The 23,400-nt window shown below is 39.8% G+C and overlaps 1 protein-coding gene across 2 annotated transcripts in view; it reads right to left on the bottom strand.

Moving 5' to 3' along the window:
- plat (plasminogen activator, tissue) overlaps window positions 1-23,400 on the bottom strand; it is a 73,292-nt gene that overhangs the window by 35,169 nt on the left and 14,723 nt on the right. Inside the window, exon 4 of one of the 2 annotated variants that reach the window (XM_060881292.1) lies at window positions 15,451-15,585. The exons of the other annotated variant lie outside the window; for it this stretch is intronic. Coding sequence (XP_060737275.1) covers window positions 15,451-15,585 — 135 coding nt within the window. The remainder of the gene's footprint in view (window positions 1-15,450; window positions 15,586-23,400) is intronic. 2 annotated transcript variants of the gene reach the window in all.

Raw genomic sequence — 23,400 nt, 5'->3', positions numbered from 1 at the left:
GCTTGGCGTAGACTCTCCGGAGAGCAAAGCAGGCTAGGGGAAAGAGAAAAGGCCAAAACAAAAGATAAGACACACACATAGCACAGGCTTTCTGCTGCAGAGACTGTCAACATTAAACTAAGAGAGTCATGGGCAACAGTATATCTAAGAGCAAGCTCAATAAAAACAGTGTTTGTCACTGGACCTAATGTGAATTATATGAGAAATAATTATGGTCCTGATTCTGTGTCACAATTGTTGTGGTGGGTGATGGAGTGTGGCTTCCCAGACGGTGGCAGTTTTAGCTTTAAGCAGTTAGATTTGCTGAAAAGTAACCTGACCCAAATGGAAAGAGATAATGTCAGGAAGAAGAAGAAGAACAGGGTAGAAATAAACTGGACAGCTTTTCACATGTGGAAGTTAGAGGCTGAAAAAAGGTTTCAAAAAGCACAATGTACTTCAAAGAGAGTATCTATACAATATTTACAGAATACACAAAGTACAATAAGAAGCTCACAAAGTCTCCAGTGTCTTAAGTCTTTTTCAGATGATCCTGACCTGGATGGACCGCCTCCTCGACCACGTCTGGCAGTGGCTGCGTCATGTCGACAGGTGTGCATGGATCCAGAGGCAGCTCGTGTGGAGCCGAAGGAGAGTCCACTGTCCCTCCACACTGATCACGGATCGTACACGCCAGAAAGACAAGCAAAACGAGACTACTGATCTTGAATCTGTCAAAATCAGAGGTTAGAGAGCAACCTCAGAGTGTGATAACAATGCCCATGGTGGAAGTAGTGGGGCCGGATGGAGACCCCATGTTAGTACACCGTCTGTGGACACTAAGGGACATTGAGCATGCTCATCAGCACCTCCCTGATCCGAGAGAAGTGTGTGTGGGGGGGGGAGTTTGGTGTGGGGTTGGAACGTTCTTGCAAAGAATTACGTCCCACCTCGCTTGAACGGAGACGCCTGCTGCGAAGAAAACTAGCAGCTGACATAACGCGGATTAAGTATGAATGGCCGGATGAAAATCTGTGCATGAGACATCCAGATCATGAGAGCGGGAGGAATGTGACGTACTATAACTTCATAACGGAATTACGTGAAGCGAGTTATGAAGCTTTTCCAGTGAAGATGGATATGACAAAGATTGCGCTGTGCAAACAGCAGGACGTGAGTGAGGGGGTAGTGACCGCATACGAAGCGCACTTGAGAAACAGTTTCATGAATGGACTTATTCCGGAAATATCTGACAAGGTGAGCCTTATCGAACAACATGCTCTGCATGCAGAAAAGCTGCTCACGCAAACCAAGCAAGAGCAGGGAAAAAAGAGAGAAGAGCAAACACACAAAGTTCAGCTGACAATGATGCAAGCCTTGGCAAGACCCCAAACACAATGGAGAGAGCCTTCCACATATCGAGGAAGAGGGCGATATCGAGGAAGAGGGGAGAGAGTGGATGTTTTATTTGCGGAGGACAAGATCACTGGGCAAGGGAATGCCCTAAGAGACATGATGAGGAAACTGCATGACCATCAACATCTCAGGTTGAGGAGATCAGTCCTGAAGGGAAGGGTGAGTCAAAATCTTTGATGCTATGCAATGAGGAAATGCTTCAGCTAACTTCTGATTCTGACTTAAATGGTAAAATTTTGCTATTGATTTTCTTGAAAAGAAATATACTCCACAAGGCACATATGCAAAGTACAATTTAGATGCCTACAAGCACATACCAGTGCACACATTGAATGTAGAAGGGAAAGACATTGTGTTTTTAGTAGATTCTGGTGCAGGAAACTCTGTGATCAAATTACGTGAGTTGAGTGAGATGCCAAAAATGAGTGGTAGATCCCTGAATTCAGTTGGAGCGTCTGGGATTATCGTGAAAGAAAAATTTACAGCACCCTTAAGGTGTGTTGAGAATAACCAAAAGCCATTCACGTTTTCTTTTCTGCTATCTGAATGCTGCCCGGTTAATTTGATGGGCAGGGATTTAATTTGCAAATTGGGAATAAACCTAATTAGCACCCCAAACGGATTGAAAGTGTGTACAAGTCAAACAGGTGAATTTCAAAGCATTAAATGGGGCCCCAGACCTCTGTGTATGTGTATGAGTGGGAACTCAGCACCTCTTCTGTGAATTCGGTGAATCAAGCACTCATAGATAAGGCCTGTGATGTTACTAACCCTACATGCACACAATACATGAACACACATGATCTGCACTGCACAGCTCACATACACACAGGACCATATGTATTTTATGAACAAGAATAGATTGAAAAGCAGCAAAAAGCTGATGTGTTTCTGTTGAAAAATTTGTATTGGGATAATCACAGATGCACAGCAGAAGTGAGTCTTTCTAGTATAAATGTGAAGCCAGGTAAGGCCCACCCGTTTGATGAATGAAATGAAACAGCTATACAGAGTGCCCTTTGATCGCAACTCAGACAGAGTCAAAGAGCAAAGATTCCAGTATGTACAGGTTGGCATATATCCAGACACATTCAATGTTGATTACTCTAAATAGTGATTTACTGTAGTGGCCTAAATCACTTTTTCCGTATCACTCACAAAACTATATCTATTTCTACAGAGGGTTCTTCAACTGGATGCAAAGGAAAGACCCCATGAATACGTGTGCATGGATGAAGCTGGGTTTAATCTCAGCAAAAGGAGAAGGAGAGGCCGTAATGTGATTGGCCATCGGGCCATTGTTGGTGTTCCTGGGTAGCGTGGTGGCAATGTCACATTATGTGCTGCCATCAGCAATCATGGGGTTGTCCACCATCATGCCAACCTGGGGCCCTACAACACTCACCAGCTCCTCATTTTCCTCAATCGCATGCAAGATGCTCTGTTAGGGCAGCAGGATGAGCATCCCATCTATGTTGTTGTTTGGGACAATGTGAGTTTTCACAGAGCCCTTCAGGTTAGAGAGTGGTTCAATATGAACCAAGGCTTTATCAATCTTTGCCTTCCACCGTACTCCCCTTTCCTAAACCCCATTGAGGAATTCTTCTCCTCATGGCAGTGGAAGGTATGAGAACACCAACCTTACACCAGGGTACATCTCATGCAAGCCATGGGACTTGCCTGTGGTGACATAGGTGTGGAGGCATGCCAAGCCTGGATACGGCATGCCAGGGGTTTTTTCCCCCGTTGCCTGGCCAGACAAAATGTGGCCTGTGATGTGGATGAAGTCCTGTGGCCTGACCCAGTACGGAGACATGATGCTGTGGATGAGTAATGCACTTATTTGTGTATTTTTGTACTTTATTTTTACATGGGCTTAGTGTACACAAGTGGCAAACGCATAAGATTTCTGTTTGTTTTTACAAGTGCTAAATGCACAGGTTTTTTGTTTTGCAACATGCATTTAGCCTACAGTGAACAATAAACATTTATTTCTCCAGCTTCATGTCCTGAGCATTGTGTTTTCTATTTTTCTACGTAGTGTTTAGTGACTGTTCCGTAGTGATTTTAATTTTGATTGACTTGGGGCACGATTTGACAACATAGTTCAGTTTTGAGCACAGATTGAACTGTTTTGAGGTGAAAGTTTGGTTTTGCAAGGAGAGTCTGAGGTTTTGTGAATGTAGCTTTAGAACTGGGTTTTGTGTTCACAGTTTAGAGAAAAGGAGCTTTCAAGAAATGTGTCTTAGGAATCAAGAAAAACTGTAAGGGTATCACGCCAGTATTTAATTCACTGCTAGAGGCTGGAGTGATTGTGCCATGTGAAACCTTTCCAGTGAGAACACCTATTTTTCCAGTAAGAAAACCTAGGCCTCTGGGTGAACCAGAGGAGTGGTGTTTTGTCCAAGATTTGCAAGTGGTGAATGATGCAGTAATTCCAAGAGCTCCGAATGTGCCAAACTCTCACACAATCTTGTGTCAAATTCCACCAGAGAGCAAGTGGTTTTCTGTGGTAGACTTAGCTAATGCTTTTTTCAGTGTACCAGTTCATCCAGACAGTCAGTTTTGGTTTGCGTTTTCTTTCAATGGAAAGCCGTATCACTTTTACCAGATTGTGTCAGGGATATTGTGAATCTCCAACTATTTACAATGAAGCTCTTAAGAACAGTCTTGAATCTCTGACGCTGACCCCAGGGTCAGCAATTATTCAGTATATGGACGACTGCATGATTGCAGCACCATCTAAAGAGCAATGCGAAAAAGACACTATTGCGTTACTTTGTCATCTAGCGAAGGAAGGTCACAAGGCGAGCTTATCAAAGCTGCAGTTTGTAAAACAGCAAGTGAAATTCTTGGGGCATCTGATATCAGAACAAGGCAAAACTATTGAGCAGAACAGAGTTGCAGCAATACAAAAAATCCCAAAGCCTAACACAAAAAAACAATTGATGTCATTTCCTATTGTAGAACTTTCATACCAAACTATGCAGTCCTCGAAGCACCCTTGAGCACAATTGCTCATGGGAAAGGCCTACAGGCCCACAGTGCACTGACTTGGACACCAGAGGCAGAAAAAGCCTTTGTAGATTTAAAAAATTGGTTTGTAAAGCCAATTCCAGAATTCCAGATCCAAACAAATTGTGTGTACAAACAGTTGTATGTTGTATGACATCAGTGCTATTGCAAAATCATGGTGGGAAATTGAAACCAGTAGCCTACTTCTCTGCTAAATTAGATCCAGTAGCGGTAGGCCTGCCTATGTGTTTAAGAGCAGTAGCAGCAGCTGAGAAAGCAGTTAATGCTTCTAGAGATATTGTGGGATACAATGAACTAACTCTTTTGGTCCCACATGCAGTATGTCTGCAGCATATGTCTGCAGCACAATGGCTGAGATATCACACTGCTTGACATGCCAAACGTGAAAGTAAAACGCTGTACTGTATCAAACCCTGCAACTCCTCCCCACAGAAGCAGATGGAGAACCACACAATTGTGTTGCAGTTGTAAATGTAATTTGCAGTCCTAGATCTGATTTGCAGGAGACACCGTCGCAGAAAATGGTACTCTAAAGAATAAATTGGCCAAGTGCTGTGATGAAACAGGTCTATCATGGGTAAAGGCTCTTCCCATTGTGTTATTATACATCAGAACGAGAACTAGAGGGAGAGTGAATTTAAGCCCATTTGAGATACTGTTTGGCAGACCCCCAAATACAGGAATTGAGCCTGGACACACACCTAGGTTGACCACAAGCCAATGTAAAGATGAAATGCTGTGTTATTGTGCAAACTTGTCCTCTGTTTTGTCTCAGATCCATAAGCAGGTGAAGGAGGCACTGCCTAAGGTGACGCAAACAGATCTGCACAATCTCAAACCAGGTGACTGGGTGGTGGTGAAGGATTTCAGGAGGAAAAGCTGGAGAGCCAGTAGGTGGCTTGGACCATTTCAGGTATTTCTGACCACGCAGACTGTGGTGAAGGTTGCGGAAAGAGCGATGTGGATTCACGTTAGCCACTGTAAGCGGGTTCCTGAGCCAGAGGAAAAACCAACACCCGACAGCTGCAAAGAGGAACGAGAAGGGGCATCAGGGCACACGGTGACGTGCTAGTAACCTCTCCCGTGAGCTCCAACTGACTTCCTACGACGCGTATAGTGTCTGAGTCAGAAGAAAACCCTGATACAACGCAGCAGCCGACACTGAGAAGAAGCAGCGTCATCTGAAGGAGTAACATCGACATACACACACACACGAATGTGAACACAAATGTTAACCAAGTTAATAAACTGAAAGAGGTAAAAGACACTTACGACAGCAGACGACTGTACAGTATTACACACTGACTGACAGCCAGATTCTCATACAAACACACATAAGATCTGACTTCTAGATACGATCAACATTGATGAGTAAAAGCTCCTGTTAAGATGAGGAGCCTTTTTGACTGTCACCCAAGAGTTCTATGGATCATTGGCATCCTTATGATCTGCCTGTTAATTAGAGGGAATGCAGAAAAGACTTCCACCTTTGGTAGAAGTCGCAGAGACATGTATGAAAACACTTAAAAACACTACACCGCCAAAATGATCACAAATGAGTCTTGTTACATGTGTATGATTCTCCCCACAGCTGCAAGTAAACACACAATGATCCCCATGAAAAGTAATGGTAGTGAATTGAAAGCCATAGCCCAATACTGTAGAAATTCTTACTGCATGTGGAAGCAGGATGCTTATAGAGTCCCGAATGGCACACATTTATGTCTGGTGATAAATTCACCGGCCTCCCTGTGGTGTGAAGCTGGAGGTCCTGGAAGGGCTGATTTAACTGGTACCACCATATGTCTATGGACTCTAATGCGTGTGACGAAACGAACGTTCAAACAAAAATCAAACAAGAGTTAACACATTTGTTGCACAGCCTCCTCGTAAATTGAACTACACACACTGTTTTTTAGGAACAGGAAACATACCATTAGGTAATATCGCCAGCCATAGGTGCACTCATTTATATTACCCATATTCGGATGACAGGACCTGCCCACAGGCAGAGTGTTAACTTATTCATCCATCTGACACCGGCACATTACTCAGGGCTGACGACTGGTACTGGGTCTGTGGTAAAAACGTGTATCTGGCCCTACCCCGTAACTGGGAAGGAGTATGTACTTTAGCAAGGTTTAGGTATCCAGGTGTGGTCAGACTTCACTCACACTCACCGATAAAGTGACCCAAGAGAGACGTGTCTGATAATGACTTTCCTCCACCAGAACATAGACTGAAATGTAAACTGAGTAAATTCTTTGATTCCTTCTTCCCACAGTATGGGATGACTCGGGTATGGAATCAACTAGAAGTCACACATTATCGGCTTGCCACTTATATTAACTCCACTAATCGGGCAACCGAAGGTATTAAACAGGAACTCGCAGCCCTTAGATTGACTGCTACACAAAATAGAATGGCCTTAAATATTCTATAATAATAATAATAATAATAATAACCTTTATTTTCTATAGCGCCTTTAAAAGAACATCTCAAAGCGCTTTACAAAAGCAAAATAAAATCAACAAAATTACACACATAATATAATGATTAAAATTAAAGCAACAAAAATAGACAATAAAATAGGCACTATGTAAAATTACAATTAGTCAAATTAAAAGGTACCCTAAAAAAATAGGTTTTAAGCAGAGATTTAAAAGTGCCAAGAGATGTTGCTTGCCTTATCTCAGTTGGTAATGAATTCCACAGTTTTGGAGCTAGTGAAGAGAAGGCCCTTGATTTTAAACGAGTTAAAGGAACAGTTAAAAGACCAGTTTCAGAAGAACGAAGATTGCGAGATGGAATATAAGGAATTAAAAGATCAGCCAAATATTGAGGAGCTAACCCGTGTAAGGCCTTGTAGGTTACCCCTAGATTCCTCAATTTTGTTTGAAACTCCACATTTGAACCATCAAGAGTTAGCTTGACTGACCCAGCTTTGCGTAGTTTGTAGGGTGAGCCAACAAGCATAATTTCAGTCTTTTCACTGTTAAGACAAAGAAAATTGTCTGTCATCCATTCTTTCATCTTAGAAATACATTCAGAAAGGAAATCAACAGGCACAGTTTCATTAAGTTTAAAATGAATATAGATCTGCGCATCATCTGCGTAAAAATGAAATTTTAGACCAAGTGATCTCAAAAGCTGGCCAAGAGGAAAAACATAAATATTAAAAAGCAGAGGGCCCAAGATTGATCTCTGAGATACCCCGGATTGAACAACGTTAACCTCCGATCTAAATCCACCCATGGCAACAAACTGCTTCCGATCTTTGAAGTAGGACTTAAACCAATTTAAAACAGTATCAGAGACACCAAAAAAAGTTTCAAGACGAGAAATTAAAACTGAATGATCAACAGTGTCAAATGCGGCACTGAGATCAAGAAGGATCAAAACTGAAAGACAGCCAGAATCTGAGGCAGTTAACAAGTCATTTGTAACCCTGACCAGGGCGGTTTCTGTACTATGGAATTTACTAAAGCCTGATTGCAAAGGCTCAAAGAGATTGTTCTCAATTAAATGAGAAATTAACTGAGTAGCAACAACTCGCTCCAAAATTTAGTAAGAAAAGAGAGATTAGATATAGGACGGAAATTAGCAAGGTTCTCATAGTCTATATTTGTCTTTTTAGGTACCGGGGTGATCGCAGCCATTTAAAAGCTGTTGGGACAACCCCAGAACACAGAGAGTCATTTATAATGCTCAAAACAATGGGGCCCAGAGAAGTAAAACATGACTGAAACAAACCAGTGGGTATAGGATCTAGTAACGAAGTGGCTGCTTTCATTTTAGAAACCTCTACAGAAGGACAATGCATTGTCAAGTGTAGAAAATGTTGAAAACATAGAACCAGAATAACAAGGAGTAAAAACAACAGAAGAAGACAATGAAGAAGAAGCACAAAAACCTCTACGAACATTATCGACCTTTGTGCCAAAGAAATGCAGGAACTTATTACAGAGATGATCAGAAGCAGTGACATGAGAGACAGTTTTATGATTTAGCAATTTGTTAAGAGAATTGAAAAGTTGTCTTGAATTTCCTTGATTGTCGTTAATCATGTTAGAAAAATAATCAGATCTGGCAGAAACAATACCAGCCTTATATTCTTGTAGGCAGTCTTTCCAAATTTGATGATGTACAGTCAGACCTGAGAGATGCCACCTATGCTCCATTTTACGGCAAGATGTCTTCATCATACGCAAATCTTCATTATACCAAGGAGCAGGACGTACAAATGAAACAGAGCATGACTTTAGAGGAGCAAATAAGTCCAGACCAGATAAGAGAGCAGAGTTTAACATGGAGACTAGAGATGAGCCGGATACTCGGCTGAAACGAGTATCCGGTACGGATAAAGCACTTCTGCCAGGTACAAGTATTATACGAGTAAAACGAGTCAATATCTGTGCTCGGATTGAATGAAAATCATCATTGTGTATCTGATTGTGTCAGCGTTCTGTGATAGGCTAGTCACAGCGCCCCTCCCCTACACACATACAGATGTATTGTGTTGCTGTGTCTCGCTCTGCTCACTCACAGTCACACACAGAACAGCTCTCTGTCTCTCCCTCAGTCACGCGGGTCCGCGGGTCTTTTCCGTTAACGTTTAGGGTTTCTTCAGCTTTTTACTTCGGGTTGTAACGTTAATAATACGTACTTACTAACCAGTAGAGTTCTGGTAAACGTGGGCTCGTTCAGACGTGGTGCTTGCTTGGTAGAATGCGACTCGCATTCGACCCGCCCATTTCAAGACAACCACTTCCGGGTTAGGCCCCACCCACTCCGAGTACGGATACAGATACAGATAATTCATATGGTTAACAGATAAGGATACAGATACAGATAATGCTGTACTCGCTCATCCCTAATGGAGACCCTTGTCTCTAGAGAATCTGATGGAGAGAAACTACTTAGTGAAGAGTCGATGAAAACAGAAAAGTCTGAAGGGTCAATTGACCTCCATTTCCGGTATGTCAAGATACAAGAGGAGGCAGTGTTGGCAGCAGGTATGTACATATCAAAAAAGACTGCCAGATGATCAGACAACCCTAAGTCAATAGTGGACAACTGAGACACAAAAGATCCATTAGATATCACAAGGTCTAAAATATGTCCTTTGTTATGTGTCGTACAGTCAACAGACTGATACAATCCAAAGCACTCCAGCAAAGCCAAGAAATCCTTTGTTAAAGCAGACTCCTTTTTGTCCATCTGGATATTAAAATCCCCCCCCAAAAAAAGAGTTCTCTCAAATTTGAGGCACAGATACGACAGCAGATCCGCAAACTCCGAATAAGAAGTCTTTGTTTGCTTTGGGAGGCCGGTAGACTGTAGCTATAGCAGTTGAGTGACACTCGGAAACTGACAAAACAAGACATTCAAATGAAGAAAACAGAGGAATTGTTACGGGTCTTAATTTGTATTGCTGGTTGTACAATACAATAATGCCACCACCTCTACCAGTGGATCGCGGGAGATCGAATAACCCGTAGCCAGCAGGAGTAAGTTCATTAAAGAGAAGACTGTCCGATTGTTTGTGCCATGTTTCGGCTAGACTTAAAAAGTCGAGTTTTTCTTCCAAAATGATGTCAGATATAGTCACAGCTTTGTTGTTGACAGAGCGAGCATTAAAAACGCTGATTTCAACAGGCTCGGGGATTAGAAAACACTCGTGTATGTTCTTTATATGAGAGCACAGACAAATTGTTATAGTTAATCCCAGCAGGGTTATACACCAACCTGTGGGGTTTTCGAAGAAATGTAGGATAGGAAACAGCATCAGATGATGAACAAGTAAAACTGCGCCTTGAAGAGCGATGTAAGTAGCGCTTACGCCGGAGTATACCAGCATCGCCACAGTTAGCATAGGTATCATGTGCCAGATAATAATTCCGTTTCAAGTTCAACAGTTGGCGAGCAGTGTACCTCAGTGCCATGCAGGAGGAATCCACACCAACAGCAGACCCGCAGAAGTGTAAATCCTGAGCAGGGCAACAGGAGAGTTGGTTCCAGCGGCAGACGTTCAGAATTAGGGATAAAAAGCTGACGAGTAAAACGTAATCCCACATCGCAGTACAATAAAACGAAATATTGTTCACTCTTCCGATTCTCCAAAACTGTTGTCTGATAATTAAAACAAACAAAGCGGGAGAAAGGAGCTGCAGCCAACACGCGCCAGCGTTCCCCTTTAATCCGGAAGTTCCTCTTCTCTATTAGCTAAATTATGTGCCCTGATTGGAGATCAATGTTGCACCTTCATTCCCTCGAATGATGACGATCATGGGTCTATCTCGGATGCACTGCATGATATGCACAAAGTAGCAAACCAAATGAAACGAGACGAACACGGAGATAATAGTTGGGGATCATTGGTATACACTGTTTGGACAGTGGACTCCCTATCTATCAATGATAATCCCAGTGATTGTGGTATTAAACTTATTATGTTTGTTTGGCCCTTGCATATACAAATGCTTTCATTACATCATAATGTCCAATCTAATGACCAAACAACTTACGAAACTGGACGATATTGACAATGACCCTGAATGGATTCCTCTGTTCAGCGATGACTATTTCACTGAATTTGCCCAGACTGATCCAGAAACAGGTGAATACGGACAGTAGAGACTTTGACTTGTAGTGAAGTTACAACAAGATTAATGCTTAATGCTTTGCCTTTAACTGCATATTTTTTATATACGGGCCCTGTCCCACAAAAACAGCATATTATCCACTAAAGATCATGTATTTTATGAAGCATGAGAACCCTACAGGGGAAATGATACGCTGATGTGAGATTGTACATGATTAAGCTTAGCTTAAGGCTTACATGATTATATTCTAGCTGATTAATTGATTAACAATGTTGTAGATTAAGTAGTTGATTAACAATACTGGTATCTATCATTTAGAGTTTAGATTTTGTTACAGATTATTCTTTCATTTCATTCATTCATTCATTTTCTACCGCTTACCTCGGGTCACGGGGAGCCTGTGCCTATCTCAGGCGTCACCGGGCATCAAGGCAGGATACACCCTGGACGGAGTGCCAACCCATCACAGGGCACACACACACACACACTCTCTCATTCACTCACACACTACGGACAATTTTCCCAGAGATGCCAATCAACCTACCATGCATGTCTTTGGACCGGGGAGGAAACCGGAGTACCCAGAGGAAACCCCCGAGGCACGGGGAGAACATGCAAACTCCACACACGCAAGGCGGAGGTGGGAATCGAACCCCCAACCCTGGAGGTGTGAGGCGAACGTGCTAACCACTAAACCACCGTGCCCCCTGTTACAGATTAATGATTAGTAAAATTTTGTGTATTGTCTCAGGGACAAAAGGGGAGAATTGTAGTGGAAATATTCACTTTAGAGATGTTCACACGAATCTGTCCTTCTATGCTTCTATATTTCCCATGGCTGGTAGTTATTGTGACTATAGTTTCTTTTCAACACTGAATCCATCAGACCTTTCCGGTGAGACCTTAGTTGTTCCCGTGGGATTAGTTTGGTCAGAAGATGAGCAGGCGATGCTTCTAAACCAATGGTGGATGATGTTTTGGCTTTTACATTTCCTGTTTCATTTTTTCCTGTCTATAAAATCCTGATGTTATCAATGATCGGGGCCCTTCCTCTCTGATTTTACTCGTGGAGTGTTGGCAAAGCTTCTGCAAAGCTGAACACAATAAACTGTGAAACCTTTTTTACTCTTGCCCGTGCCTATCGTGTGATATTTTATGCTTTAATTCTCTCAAACCTCAAAACTTCCACAGTCTGTTCTTGATATTTTTCCTTGAGAAAAGTGGCTTTTTTACTGCCCTTCTTGACACCAGGCTATCCTCTTTCTGGATGAAAAAGTGGAAGTGCCCATCCTCTGTCACTTCTTTGTCTCACTGTCACACTTACACGCATCTGTTGCCATTATATTCACTGGTGACCAACTTTACGAAATGATCCTGGCATTTGCTGGACTTGGATCCTGGCATTTGCTGATGCCTTTTCAGAACAATTGAACCTCTCCCTTAGAAGTTCTTGATGATCCAATAAATTTAGATGCAATCTTACTAGCAACAAAATCCTTGTATGTGAATCCTATTTTGTGCAATGCAATGATGATTGCATGTGTTTCCTTGCAGGTAACCATGGTTACCAGAGGATGAATGATTTCTAGCACTGCCCTCCTTTTAAAGCTTCCAGTCTGTTATCCTAACTTAATTACAGGCTGATCTCCAGCCTTGTCACTATCAACACTTTCACCTGTGTTAATGAGAGAATCACTGACATGGTATGAGCTGGTCCTTTTGTGGCAGGGCTGAAATGCAGTGGATTTTTTTTGGGGGGAATGGTTGATTAAGTTCATTTTAATGGCAAAGAAGGACTTTGCAATAAATTGCAATTCATCTGATCACTCTTTTTATGACCCAGTCAAGGTTTGGGACACACAGTGTGAGGAACTGCACATATATAACTGCACTGGTTATTGTAGGAGATGGACAAAACATTAATATGATTCCCCAGAGTTAACAGAAATGAAAAAAAAAAACAAAACAGGGAAATCAATTTAATCTGTTGTGATTGTATATACAGCATAGTGAACCAAAGAAGAACTGAGTGTGTTCCATGGCCAAAATAACCGACAAACACTCTGATTAGGGTCTGGAGTATATGCAAATTGGCATCATAAAAACTGAGGCAGCAGACTTGAAAATTAATATTTGTGTTATTCTCAAAACTTTCTGCCACAGCAGTACATTCTATATTCTTGAATTTGTGACAATGCTGAACCTCTGTTCTTTGTTTGCTTGGACTGTTCTAGAGACTGTCTTTGTCTTGCCTTTTTGACTTGAGGTAGGAGGTAAAGATGTGCCCCTGCCACCACATCAGAGGGAGCCCTCACCTGAATACTAGACTTCCAGTGTTCACATCTGGAAACCACTTCTGGGTTTACAGATATTTAAGTACTGCACTCACACTGCTATACCAAGCCTAATTTTCTAGTGTTTTGTGTTTATGTATTTCTGACTTTTTCGACTTACTTTTTTCTGGATTATGCCCTTATCTGCTCTGTTTGTCTTGCTGACTGCCTTGCTTTTTTTGTACCTTTTTGCTTGTTACTTGTCTCTATTTTTGATATATGTTTTTTATTTGTTTGCCTGGATTATCTCTACGCTCATAAAACACTACTCTTCAATTGCATTATGGATTGTTCTTTTTCAAATCAAGCCTTTCTAAGCTACAAGCCCTGGTGGCCCATCAAGGTGAGCAACTTGCTGCTTACAACTCACGGGCTAACAGGAGCAGCTCATGGTGCTACTAAACACTAATGCTACCTCCTTCATACTCTCCACAATTCACCCACACCCATAGCTGAGACATTTCAAATGGTGCACCCAGATAAGTTTAGGAAGGTTCTGCTGATTATTGTTAAAGATGCACTGCCACACGTATTTCATTACTTTTATGGTAATGTCTGAAGTTTACCATGGACTCTAACATTTTTTGTGGAAAAAAATGCCTTGGTTACCTTGTTTCAAGCCATTCTAGTGTGGTATAGAAAGCCTGCAGGAAGACTCAGCTTGATTTGCGCCAATTCTCATTAATATTCAATGAGCTATGCTGCTAGGCTCCGATTGGCTAACCGCTAGGATATGAGAGCATGACTATTCATTCACCTATTCATGTAAATGTACATTCCCTGTTAACCGGGAAAGCCCTGGATTTGGCTGCAACTACTGTATGTGGGATAGAGGTGATCAGGTCCACAATTCTTATGCCTTAAAAACTCAAGCTTTACTTCACCCACGACCTCGACCCTGATCGGCCCTTTATAGTCAAAGTTTTAGCAGTGTTATCTCAGGGACATGGGTCTCCAGCTAAACTCTCCCCTTGTGCCTTCTTCTCCCATAAGCTCACACTTACTACAAGAGGCAAACTACAATGGGGGTAATAAAGTTATTGTCCATTAAAGAAACATTGGAGAAGTCAATACACTGGCTAGAAGGAGATAAGTACCCATGTCAAGATTTAACTGATCATAAGAATCTAGAGTATTTAAAAACCACCAAGCAACTTAATCCATGTCAGGCCCACCGTGCAGTTTTTTATTTTTTAATTTAATTAATTGCTTCCAGTTTACCATTACCTATCAACCTGGTTCAAAGCTGATGCTCTCTTATGTCGATATGATCTTACCCCCTCCAGGAATCATAGCACCTATATGAGGTTATAGACGAAACAACTCCACCCAAACGTCCCCTATCCCTACAGTATGTTCCTACTTGTCTCAGAAAAAGGACTATGGAATGGGTGCACTCTGGTATCCAGAGAACACTCCAGTTCTTATGGAACACATTCCGGTGGAGTTCAATGTTCTCAGACATTCTCAAACAGTATGTTGGCTCCGGCTCCGTCTGTGCCATCAGACGTCCCCACTATAGATGTCCGGTTTTGGATACCGCACACACATGTCTCCAAAGGGCTATTTGGACAAAGAATTTAAGATTAAAAACACCTTGCCACAGACTTAATCCCAGGTACACTGGCATAATGCCTATGTCACCACCACAGTCAATACATCAAATGTTAAAGTTTCAAAACAGGTTTTCTCAAGACAAATGTCAAAATATGGAGAGTTGCAACATCAGGACAAATTAATCGGCATATCATCTCAAACATGGGCCATGGCATTCTAAACTGTATGCAGTTAGATATTTTCTGAGAAGTGTCTGTCCACTACTTCTTTACAGAAGAATGGCATGGCCTATCCCAGACCTATGGGCTTTGTCACTTATGTATCCTCTCTCACATGTAAGCTGCTTAAGATAAAAGCATCAGATACATGAGGTGATTTTAGAATGTGCATAAAATGAAGATAAATAGACTGAATCTCCAGCATTTGATGTAATATTTGTCAGTAACCATGCATTAATGCTTGAGTGTGCTTAAGAATTTTTTTTTTATATTTTGAATATTTGTTTTCGTGTGCGTTTCACTCACTAGTGGTAGGTATGTAGTAACAGCGTGCTCTTGCTCTTGATGCACAGCGGCAATACTCAACCTTCTGACCTCTCCATCGTAGCCAAGTTTCGCCTATCTCTCTGACTGCAGTTATGCTTGACTCTACACAGTGGTCTGGGACACACACAAATAGCCAGACAAACACATACACAGCCAACCACACAAAAAGACAAAAATGGTTACACAGACAAAACTGTGGCTGAAATACATTTATTACTACCTCAACAAACAAATTAAAAGTGTAAATAAAAAAGGACAAAAAGCTAAAAAAAGAGACAAATTTGTTGATGGGAAAGACACAAGAAAGACAAAAATGTGGGTGGGGTCAATATGAAGAATAAAAGAAAAGAAAAAAAGCTTGTAAACTGTAATTATGTAGCACATTTACTGCATGATAACCAGCACTGTTATTTATCTAGCATTTGTAGTTGAAAATAGTTTCTGTGTAGTGTTGTACAGTAACTTAGTTTGATTTTAACCCCATCTAATTACCAGACATAGTAAGATTTTGCCTAGATCTTCAATATTGTGCCTAGACATTGATGATTTAATTTATGTAGTATTAGCAATATGTCAGGGTGGGCCGGAAGGGAGGACTCAAATGCAGGATGGCGATGTAAATAATAAAATCTTTAATGAGCTTGACAAAATAATCAGGCAAGGCAGGCAAACACTCAGCGTAAAGTAATCCAGTACACAGAGTGTAAAACAGTCCAATAATCCGGTACACAGGCAGGCAGGGTCATGCAGGGCAGGCAAGAACACAGAAACAAAAAGAATCAAGCCAGGCAGGGCAGAACAGGAACAAGACTGGATGAATCACAGTGCAAGCTGAGATTCCCATCTGGCAGGGAACCATTCTTCTTCTTCTTATGACTTTTTTATGGCGGATGGCAAACCAACTTTAGGTGCATTTACCGCCACCAACTGGACTGGAGTGTGAAGCACTAGTAGGCATATGACTTACGCAGCAAAAAATAAAAAAAATTAAAAAATAATAAATAAATAAATAAATGGAAATTAAATTCTATCAAATATTCCGATTTCTTTAATGAATTTTATTACAGAAGCATAGATGATACTTTGCTTTGCTTGTTCTTCCAACAGGCCTATCACATTGAATGATTCAACACCTAAATTTTTAACTTCATTAATTAGTTTTAACCTTTCTCTTTCATAGTTTTTACATTTTATTAAAACATGTTCTATGGCAGAGGTATTCAACTAACATTTAAAGAGGTCCAGTAAGAGAAAATTTCTTGAAGCAAAGGTCCGGAAGATCATAATGTCTAACTAGTTAGTGTAATATATATTTAAGTAGCCTAGTAGTTGTATCAACATCTGCAAGCAATCAGTACCTGACTGTCAAATCAAATAAATTCAGTACAATTCAAAAACATTTTGACAATATTTATTGTCACGTAACATATGTATGTAGAACTGAACATATGTATGATTGTAGATATGTATAACGTTCTCTCGTTAAATAAATAAAAGTAAGGCTACATACAAAATAAGAGAAAATAAATAAAATGTGAACATTGTGTATGTTTAAATAAAGTGCTTAACTTTCCCTTTTATATCTCAGTGAGAGAACTGAGCTCTAGCTTGGCTTGGCAGGATGTTAAACCTGGGCCTGAATGGAGTCAGGGCCATTCTCATACACATGTGGAGGTGCTCATTAGTGAGCCTGGAACCATATTTAGTTTGGATTATGTTCATTGTAGAGAAAGCTGCCTCGCAGTTGTATGTAGAGCCAAACATGGTCAGGATGTATAGGGCTACTTCCCTCAGACCTGGGAAAGCTGTCTCAGGGACGCTGTCTTCAGATTAGAGTGGATATGTTTGTTCAAAATTTTGTCGGCTCATAATGGTATTTCACAATGCCTCATAATATGAGACATTCTGGTGAAATGTGACGTGTGAACAGAAATCAGTTTCCGTTGCTCTCGTCTGTTTCTCTCCCTTTCTCCGTCTCACTCGTCTGTTTCTCTCACTTTCTCCGTCTCACACGTCTGTTTCTCTCCCTTTCTCTGTCTCACACGTTTGTTTCTCTCCCTTTCTCCGTCTCACTCGTCTGTTTTTCTCCCTTTGTTTTCTACTTGTGTAACTTTACTCTAATTCTCTCTCATCTGTCTTGCACTGTTAAGTCGCAGTGTTTACTTCAGAAACGCACAGACTTGATTGGTCTGTACGTTTCCATTACCTTTACTGTAAAGACTGCAAAAGCTGCACCGGTTAAAATAGAAGCGCTTCGTCAAGTTTTAAATCATAACCTTTTGTTTTGGCTGTAGGTCCGGGTCCAGATTGGGCAGCTTCTGGGTCCGGACCCGGACCGCGGTCTGCCTGTTAGTGACCTATGTTCTATGGTTTCTGGCTGATTACAATAAACACATTGGCCCGATTCATGTTTTCCTATTTTAAACAGAGAATGATTTAATCCAGTATGACCTATTCGTATACGTGAAATAATTGTATCTTCTTTTCTGTTCCTGACAACATATATTCCATTTCCTACTTGTTGTTGAATGTTATACATAAACCTACCCTTGTTTTCACCATTCCATGCCTCTTGCCATTTGTTATTTATGAATTTATGAATTTTCCCTTTAACTTCATTTTTGCTTAGAGACACTTGAATATCTATTTCGGAGTGTTTAAGAGCTTTCTTAGCTAGTTTATCTACCACATCATTTGCCTCCACTCCCACATGAGCCGGAACCCACAAAAATGTTATCAAGCTTACTTTGCTGATTCTTAATAAACTTGCAAGTATCTCATATATAATGTCTTGTCTTGATGATTTTAGTCCACTTGCAAGACTCTGTAATGCTGCGTAAGAATCAGAACAGATTACAACTAATCTTGGTTTTACTTCCTCTATCCACTGGAGGGCTACCACCATAGCAATTAATTCTGTTGCATAGACAGATACATGATCAGTTATTCTTTTTTTAATACTAGTTTGAAATTGTGGAATATATACTGCAGCAGCAGTTCTACCAGAGATAGGGTCTTTAGAACCATCTGTGTATATATGTAACCATGGTGAATAACTCTGGTCTACATACTGTTGCGCGATGATGTTCTTAGGGGTATCTTCCTCATTCTTCATTTTAACTTGTATTTGAAAATCTACATTAGGCATAGGAAAAAACCATAGTGGGATTTTGGATACTATCACAGTTGGACTTACATCGCAGTCAGCAATACCAACTACTTCTGCATCTCTTTTAGCAATCCATCCAAAGCTTTTAATATTATTATTTCCATGCTCCCAGCATTCTTGTCACCCCCTTTACTGGATGAGACTCTTTATGTCCTTTCAAATTCACCCAATAGTTCATCCTCATTTTATACCTACGAAGGTGTAAAGGAGCTTCCCCTACCTCTACCTGCATAGCTGCAATGGGAGATGTTTTAAAAGCCTCACAACATATTCTTAAAGCTTGATTCTGCATTGTTTCAATCTTTTTCAGAATAGATTCAGATGTGAATCCAAAAATAATACTTCCATAATCTAAACTTGCTCTGATTAATGAACAGTAAATTCATTTCAAGGATAATGTACAAGCTCCCATTCTTGGGGAGTTCCATTATCTATCTTGTAAGTCTTTGAATACTCTACTCCTATCCTAACTTGAATTGTTCTTTCTACAAGAAAATCCATAATCCAGTTGTATAGCTTTCCTCCAATTCCCATTCATTTAAGTTTGATTAAAAGTCCTTCTTTCCAAAGCATATCATATGCCTTCTTGATATCAAATAAAATCCTACCAATACTTTTTTATTTGGTTTGAGCTTTTCTAATATCTGCTTCTAAATTTAAAACAGCATCCATAGTATTCCGACCTGCCCTAAATCCACTCTGATAAGGTGATAGGAGACCTTTTATTTCCAATATATAATTTAGCCTTCGTATAATAATTTTTTCCATCAGCTTGCATAAATTAGAAGTAAAAGCAAAAGGCCTATAATTATTTGGATTAGATATATCCTTACCAGGTTTGCCAACTGGTACTATTATTCCATGCTTCCATGAAGAAGGAATCGTTCCTGCATTCCATATCTTATTGAATAGATTTAAAATAATTTTTAAAGATCTATCTGATAGATGTTGAATCATAACATAACATATATTGTGTAACATATATAACTCACATAACATAACATTTTTTCCAGGAGATGAATGTTTAACTCCCCCTAGTGCCATCTTCAATTCATACATAGTAAATTCTGCACCCATATCCTCACCAGAAGGACTTCTTTTCATCATTAAATCTGGATATTTATTTTTGTTCTGAATTCTACTCTTTTTAACATCCTCGTATATTATTATCACTATGGACTTTAAAAAAAACTTTAGCTAACATTTCAGCTTTTTCATTATCTGTCACTGCTATACTTCCTTCCAGGTAAAGTTTGGTTTCTATAAATTCCTCCCATTTTCCTAATCGATCCCCATACTTCACTTATATCAATATCCTTTCCTATTGTTGTACACCAATCTCTCCAGTACTTCTTTTTTAGCTCCTCTTACTATTCTTCTTACTTCAGCTTGAGCTTTCTTATACTTAATAAAATCTTCAAATAATTTAGACTTTTTAATTTTTCAAATTGCTTTATTCCTATTGTGTATAGCTTCACTACACTGATCTGTCCACCAAGGAACTGCTTTCCTCTTTTTACATTGTCCCTTTTTCCCTATAACATTATCTGTTACTTTATAAAATACTCTACATATTTCTCTATTATATTCATCTATATCATCCATCTTATTCAGGTCTAATGATGATAGTTCTACTTCACTTAGATATTTATACGCTTCCCAATTTGCTTTATTGAATCTCCATCTTGGAGCTAAAATCACATTATGTTCTATTACACTTATCCCTACCTTACATACAACAATAAAGTGTTCAGTACCAATATTATTATCTTCCCAAACCTCCCATACACATTTGCTAGCTATACTTTCAGAAACCAACGTCAAATCTATAACTGACCCAATACCAAATGCACAAATGCACATTGCCTCTTGTACATCCCTGTTTAACTTATGTTTATAACTACAGTTTGCTTTCATGCACATTATTTTCCATTCTACAGTGTATATGTATGTATATATATATATTTTTTTTTTTTTTTTTTTTTTCCACATATCGATGATATTGGTCAGTCCCCACGTGGGTCTGTTATTTTTACAAGTTATTAACCACCAATCTAGAATCTTGAAAATAGCTTGAGCGCAAATCTCTTAACTCCATTGGACACTTCAACTGTCCACCACTTCCTTAATCTGCGGGAGAGCTTCGTGGCATATTTCTCCTCAAGAAGAGTCGTAACGATTCAACACGTCTTCTGAGGTAAATGTCTACAAAACACTGGGCTCAAAGAAAAAAAAATCTTGACCCCCGCTAGTTCTGGTGCTCGTCTGAAGACAGGAATTTAGCTCAAGACAATCCACTGCAACGCGGACTAAACCCTGTGCACTGCAGATAAGGTACAGCGTTTTTTTTAATTTCCTGAAAAATAAAGGTTTTGGAGATATGAGGATTCCGCCTGACAGCGACGATATATTTCTTTTTTATATATTTTATTCTTATATTTTCATTGTTTACTTTTATCCAATTCTTTCATTTTTGTGTTTTTGTAATAAGTGCAATGTCCATGGAGCGGACCTGACTCACATTTCACTGCTGGTTATATATGCCCTATATAATTGTGTATGTGACAAATAAAAATCTTGAATCTACCACGTACCAAATCTATTCTTGTGTTCCTGCCATCATTAAGACAAACTAACCTATTACTATCTAATATTTCTTCAACAACATCCCCATTATGATCATCTTTACTACTTCCCCATAAAGTGCTATGTGCATTAAAATCTCCACACCAAATTATTTTATGATTCCCTGACCCTATAACCTTTCCTAAATCTATACTTAATCTATTACAAGGATTATAATAGTTAATTATTCTAATATTATGTTTCTCTGCAAATGTCTCTATAACCACCAATTCAAATTCTTCAGTCTTATTAATAACTCTGTATTCTAATTCATTTATTATAAAAGTTGCCACTCCACCTTCATTACCTGCCTTTCTATCTTTCCTAACAATTTGATACCCTTGCAGAACAAAGTTTAATTTTGGTTTTAACCATGTTTCTTGTAGACAAATTATGCTTGGTTTCTCATCTAATTGATCTATAAACTTTTTAAATTCTGATTAATTTGCATTAAGACGTCTGGCATTCCATTGAAGAATTATTGTAACCATTATTGTTATTAAGTACTTATACCTGCTGTTTGAGTACTCGATTGAGTCTTTAGCATGTCGTTTATTTTTTCCAATGTAACTCCTGTTACTTCCAAGTATCTCTCGGCTGCCCTTATTATGATTTTAATTCTCTCTGTTCTGCTTTCTGTTTGAGCAGAACAGTTTACCACTTCAGCCATAAATGAAACAAATTCCAATTTCCCAATCACCAAAATATCCTCTTTTGCCTTACTGTGATCACAAGTACTTCCAGACCGTTCTTGAACTTTTCCGTCTTTCTGAGTTTGCTCCTTTTGTTTTGTTTTTTGTGCTGCTTTAGCATAATTTAACCCTTCAGATATTCTTACACTTTGAATTTTCACAGCCTGTTTGTGAGCAATACATCCCCCAAAGCCAGCACTATGCTCACCTCCACAATTACAGCATTTTGCCTTTACTCCTTCGGCAAATTTACCAAATTCATGGTCACCCCCACATCTCGCACAACGTTGATTTCCTCTGCAAACAGCACTAACATGTCCATACTTCTGGCACTTGAAGCACCTAAGCGGAGGAGGCACGTAAGATCTTACTGGATAACTAACGTATCCTATTTTTACTCTCTGGAATTCTTTCCTCATCAAACTGAAACATTACTGATAGACTATCCTGCCTTTCTTTATTTTTCACATACTGAAGCCGTTTTGCTCCAACTACCTTCCCTCCTTCAACACAACTTTTAATTTTATCTGTACTCATATCAGTAGGAATTCCAGTTATTACTCCTCTAATCCAAGGTTTAGATTTCATCAATGTGCATGACACAGAGAGTCCAAGCATTGAGGTTATACTTAAAGCCTTCTTTTGTTGTTTTTCATCTTTACACATAATAATCAGGTTACCATCTCTCAGAGTCTTTGCATTATGGATTACTCCTAAAGCTTTATTAAGAGATTTTGTCAGTTTAATTGGGTTTATCGTCATACCTGATTCTGCAAATTTCATCATGACTGTATTCTTCTGTTTTTCCTACTCACGTAATCCTCCTTTCCACTATCCGTAAATGATCCTTGACTATTAGTTTTCTTCCTTTTCTGATTCACAACTTTCCACCATTCATTCCCTCCTGCACACACGATTCATCTTCCATTTCCAGATCACTACCAGAGCTACTGTCATTTCTAGTCATCAGTGCTCCAGTCACAGTCCAGTGTTGCCAAACCACTTCCATCAAGGAACCATGTGAAAGCAGCGTCCTTATATAGTGCCTAACACCTAAAATGGCCGCCGCACTGAAAGTGAAAATCCAAGATGGCCGCCGACCTGGAAGTAATGTAGCAAACCAGGAAGTGTGGACAGGGTGCTGACAGCAATAAATACCTCAATCATATCCAGTAAATATTTTGTCGCTATTTAATATCTATCAATAGCTTATCAGTTCATCTACTGAGGTTAAGTGTGCACAAGACAATCAGAAGAATGAAATTCAATTAATTAGCCAAGCCCTTTAAGTTTAATAAGTCTAATAATAATAATAATGAGAAGAAAAGGCTAGAAAGATTAACCAGAACTCACAGCAGGCCCAGCAGGGGTACTGTTGTGTTCTTTATACTTCTTCTTTTTGTCAAGAGAAGAAAACTACACCAGATTATGTATGTAACCCGC

This window comes from Tachysurus vachellii, chromosome 11 (assembly GCF_030014155.1).
Source record: "Tachysurus vachellii isolate PV-2020 chromosome 11, HZAU_Pvac_v1, whole genome shotgun sequence".
Taxonomy (NCBI): Eukaryota; Metazoa; Chordata; class Actinopteri; order Siluriformes; family Bagridae; genus Tachysurus; species Tachysurus vachellii.
Note: the sequence above shows the minus strand (reverse complement) of the source record. Positions and strands in the feature narration are given on the sequence as shown.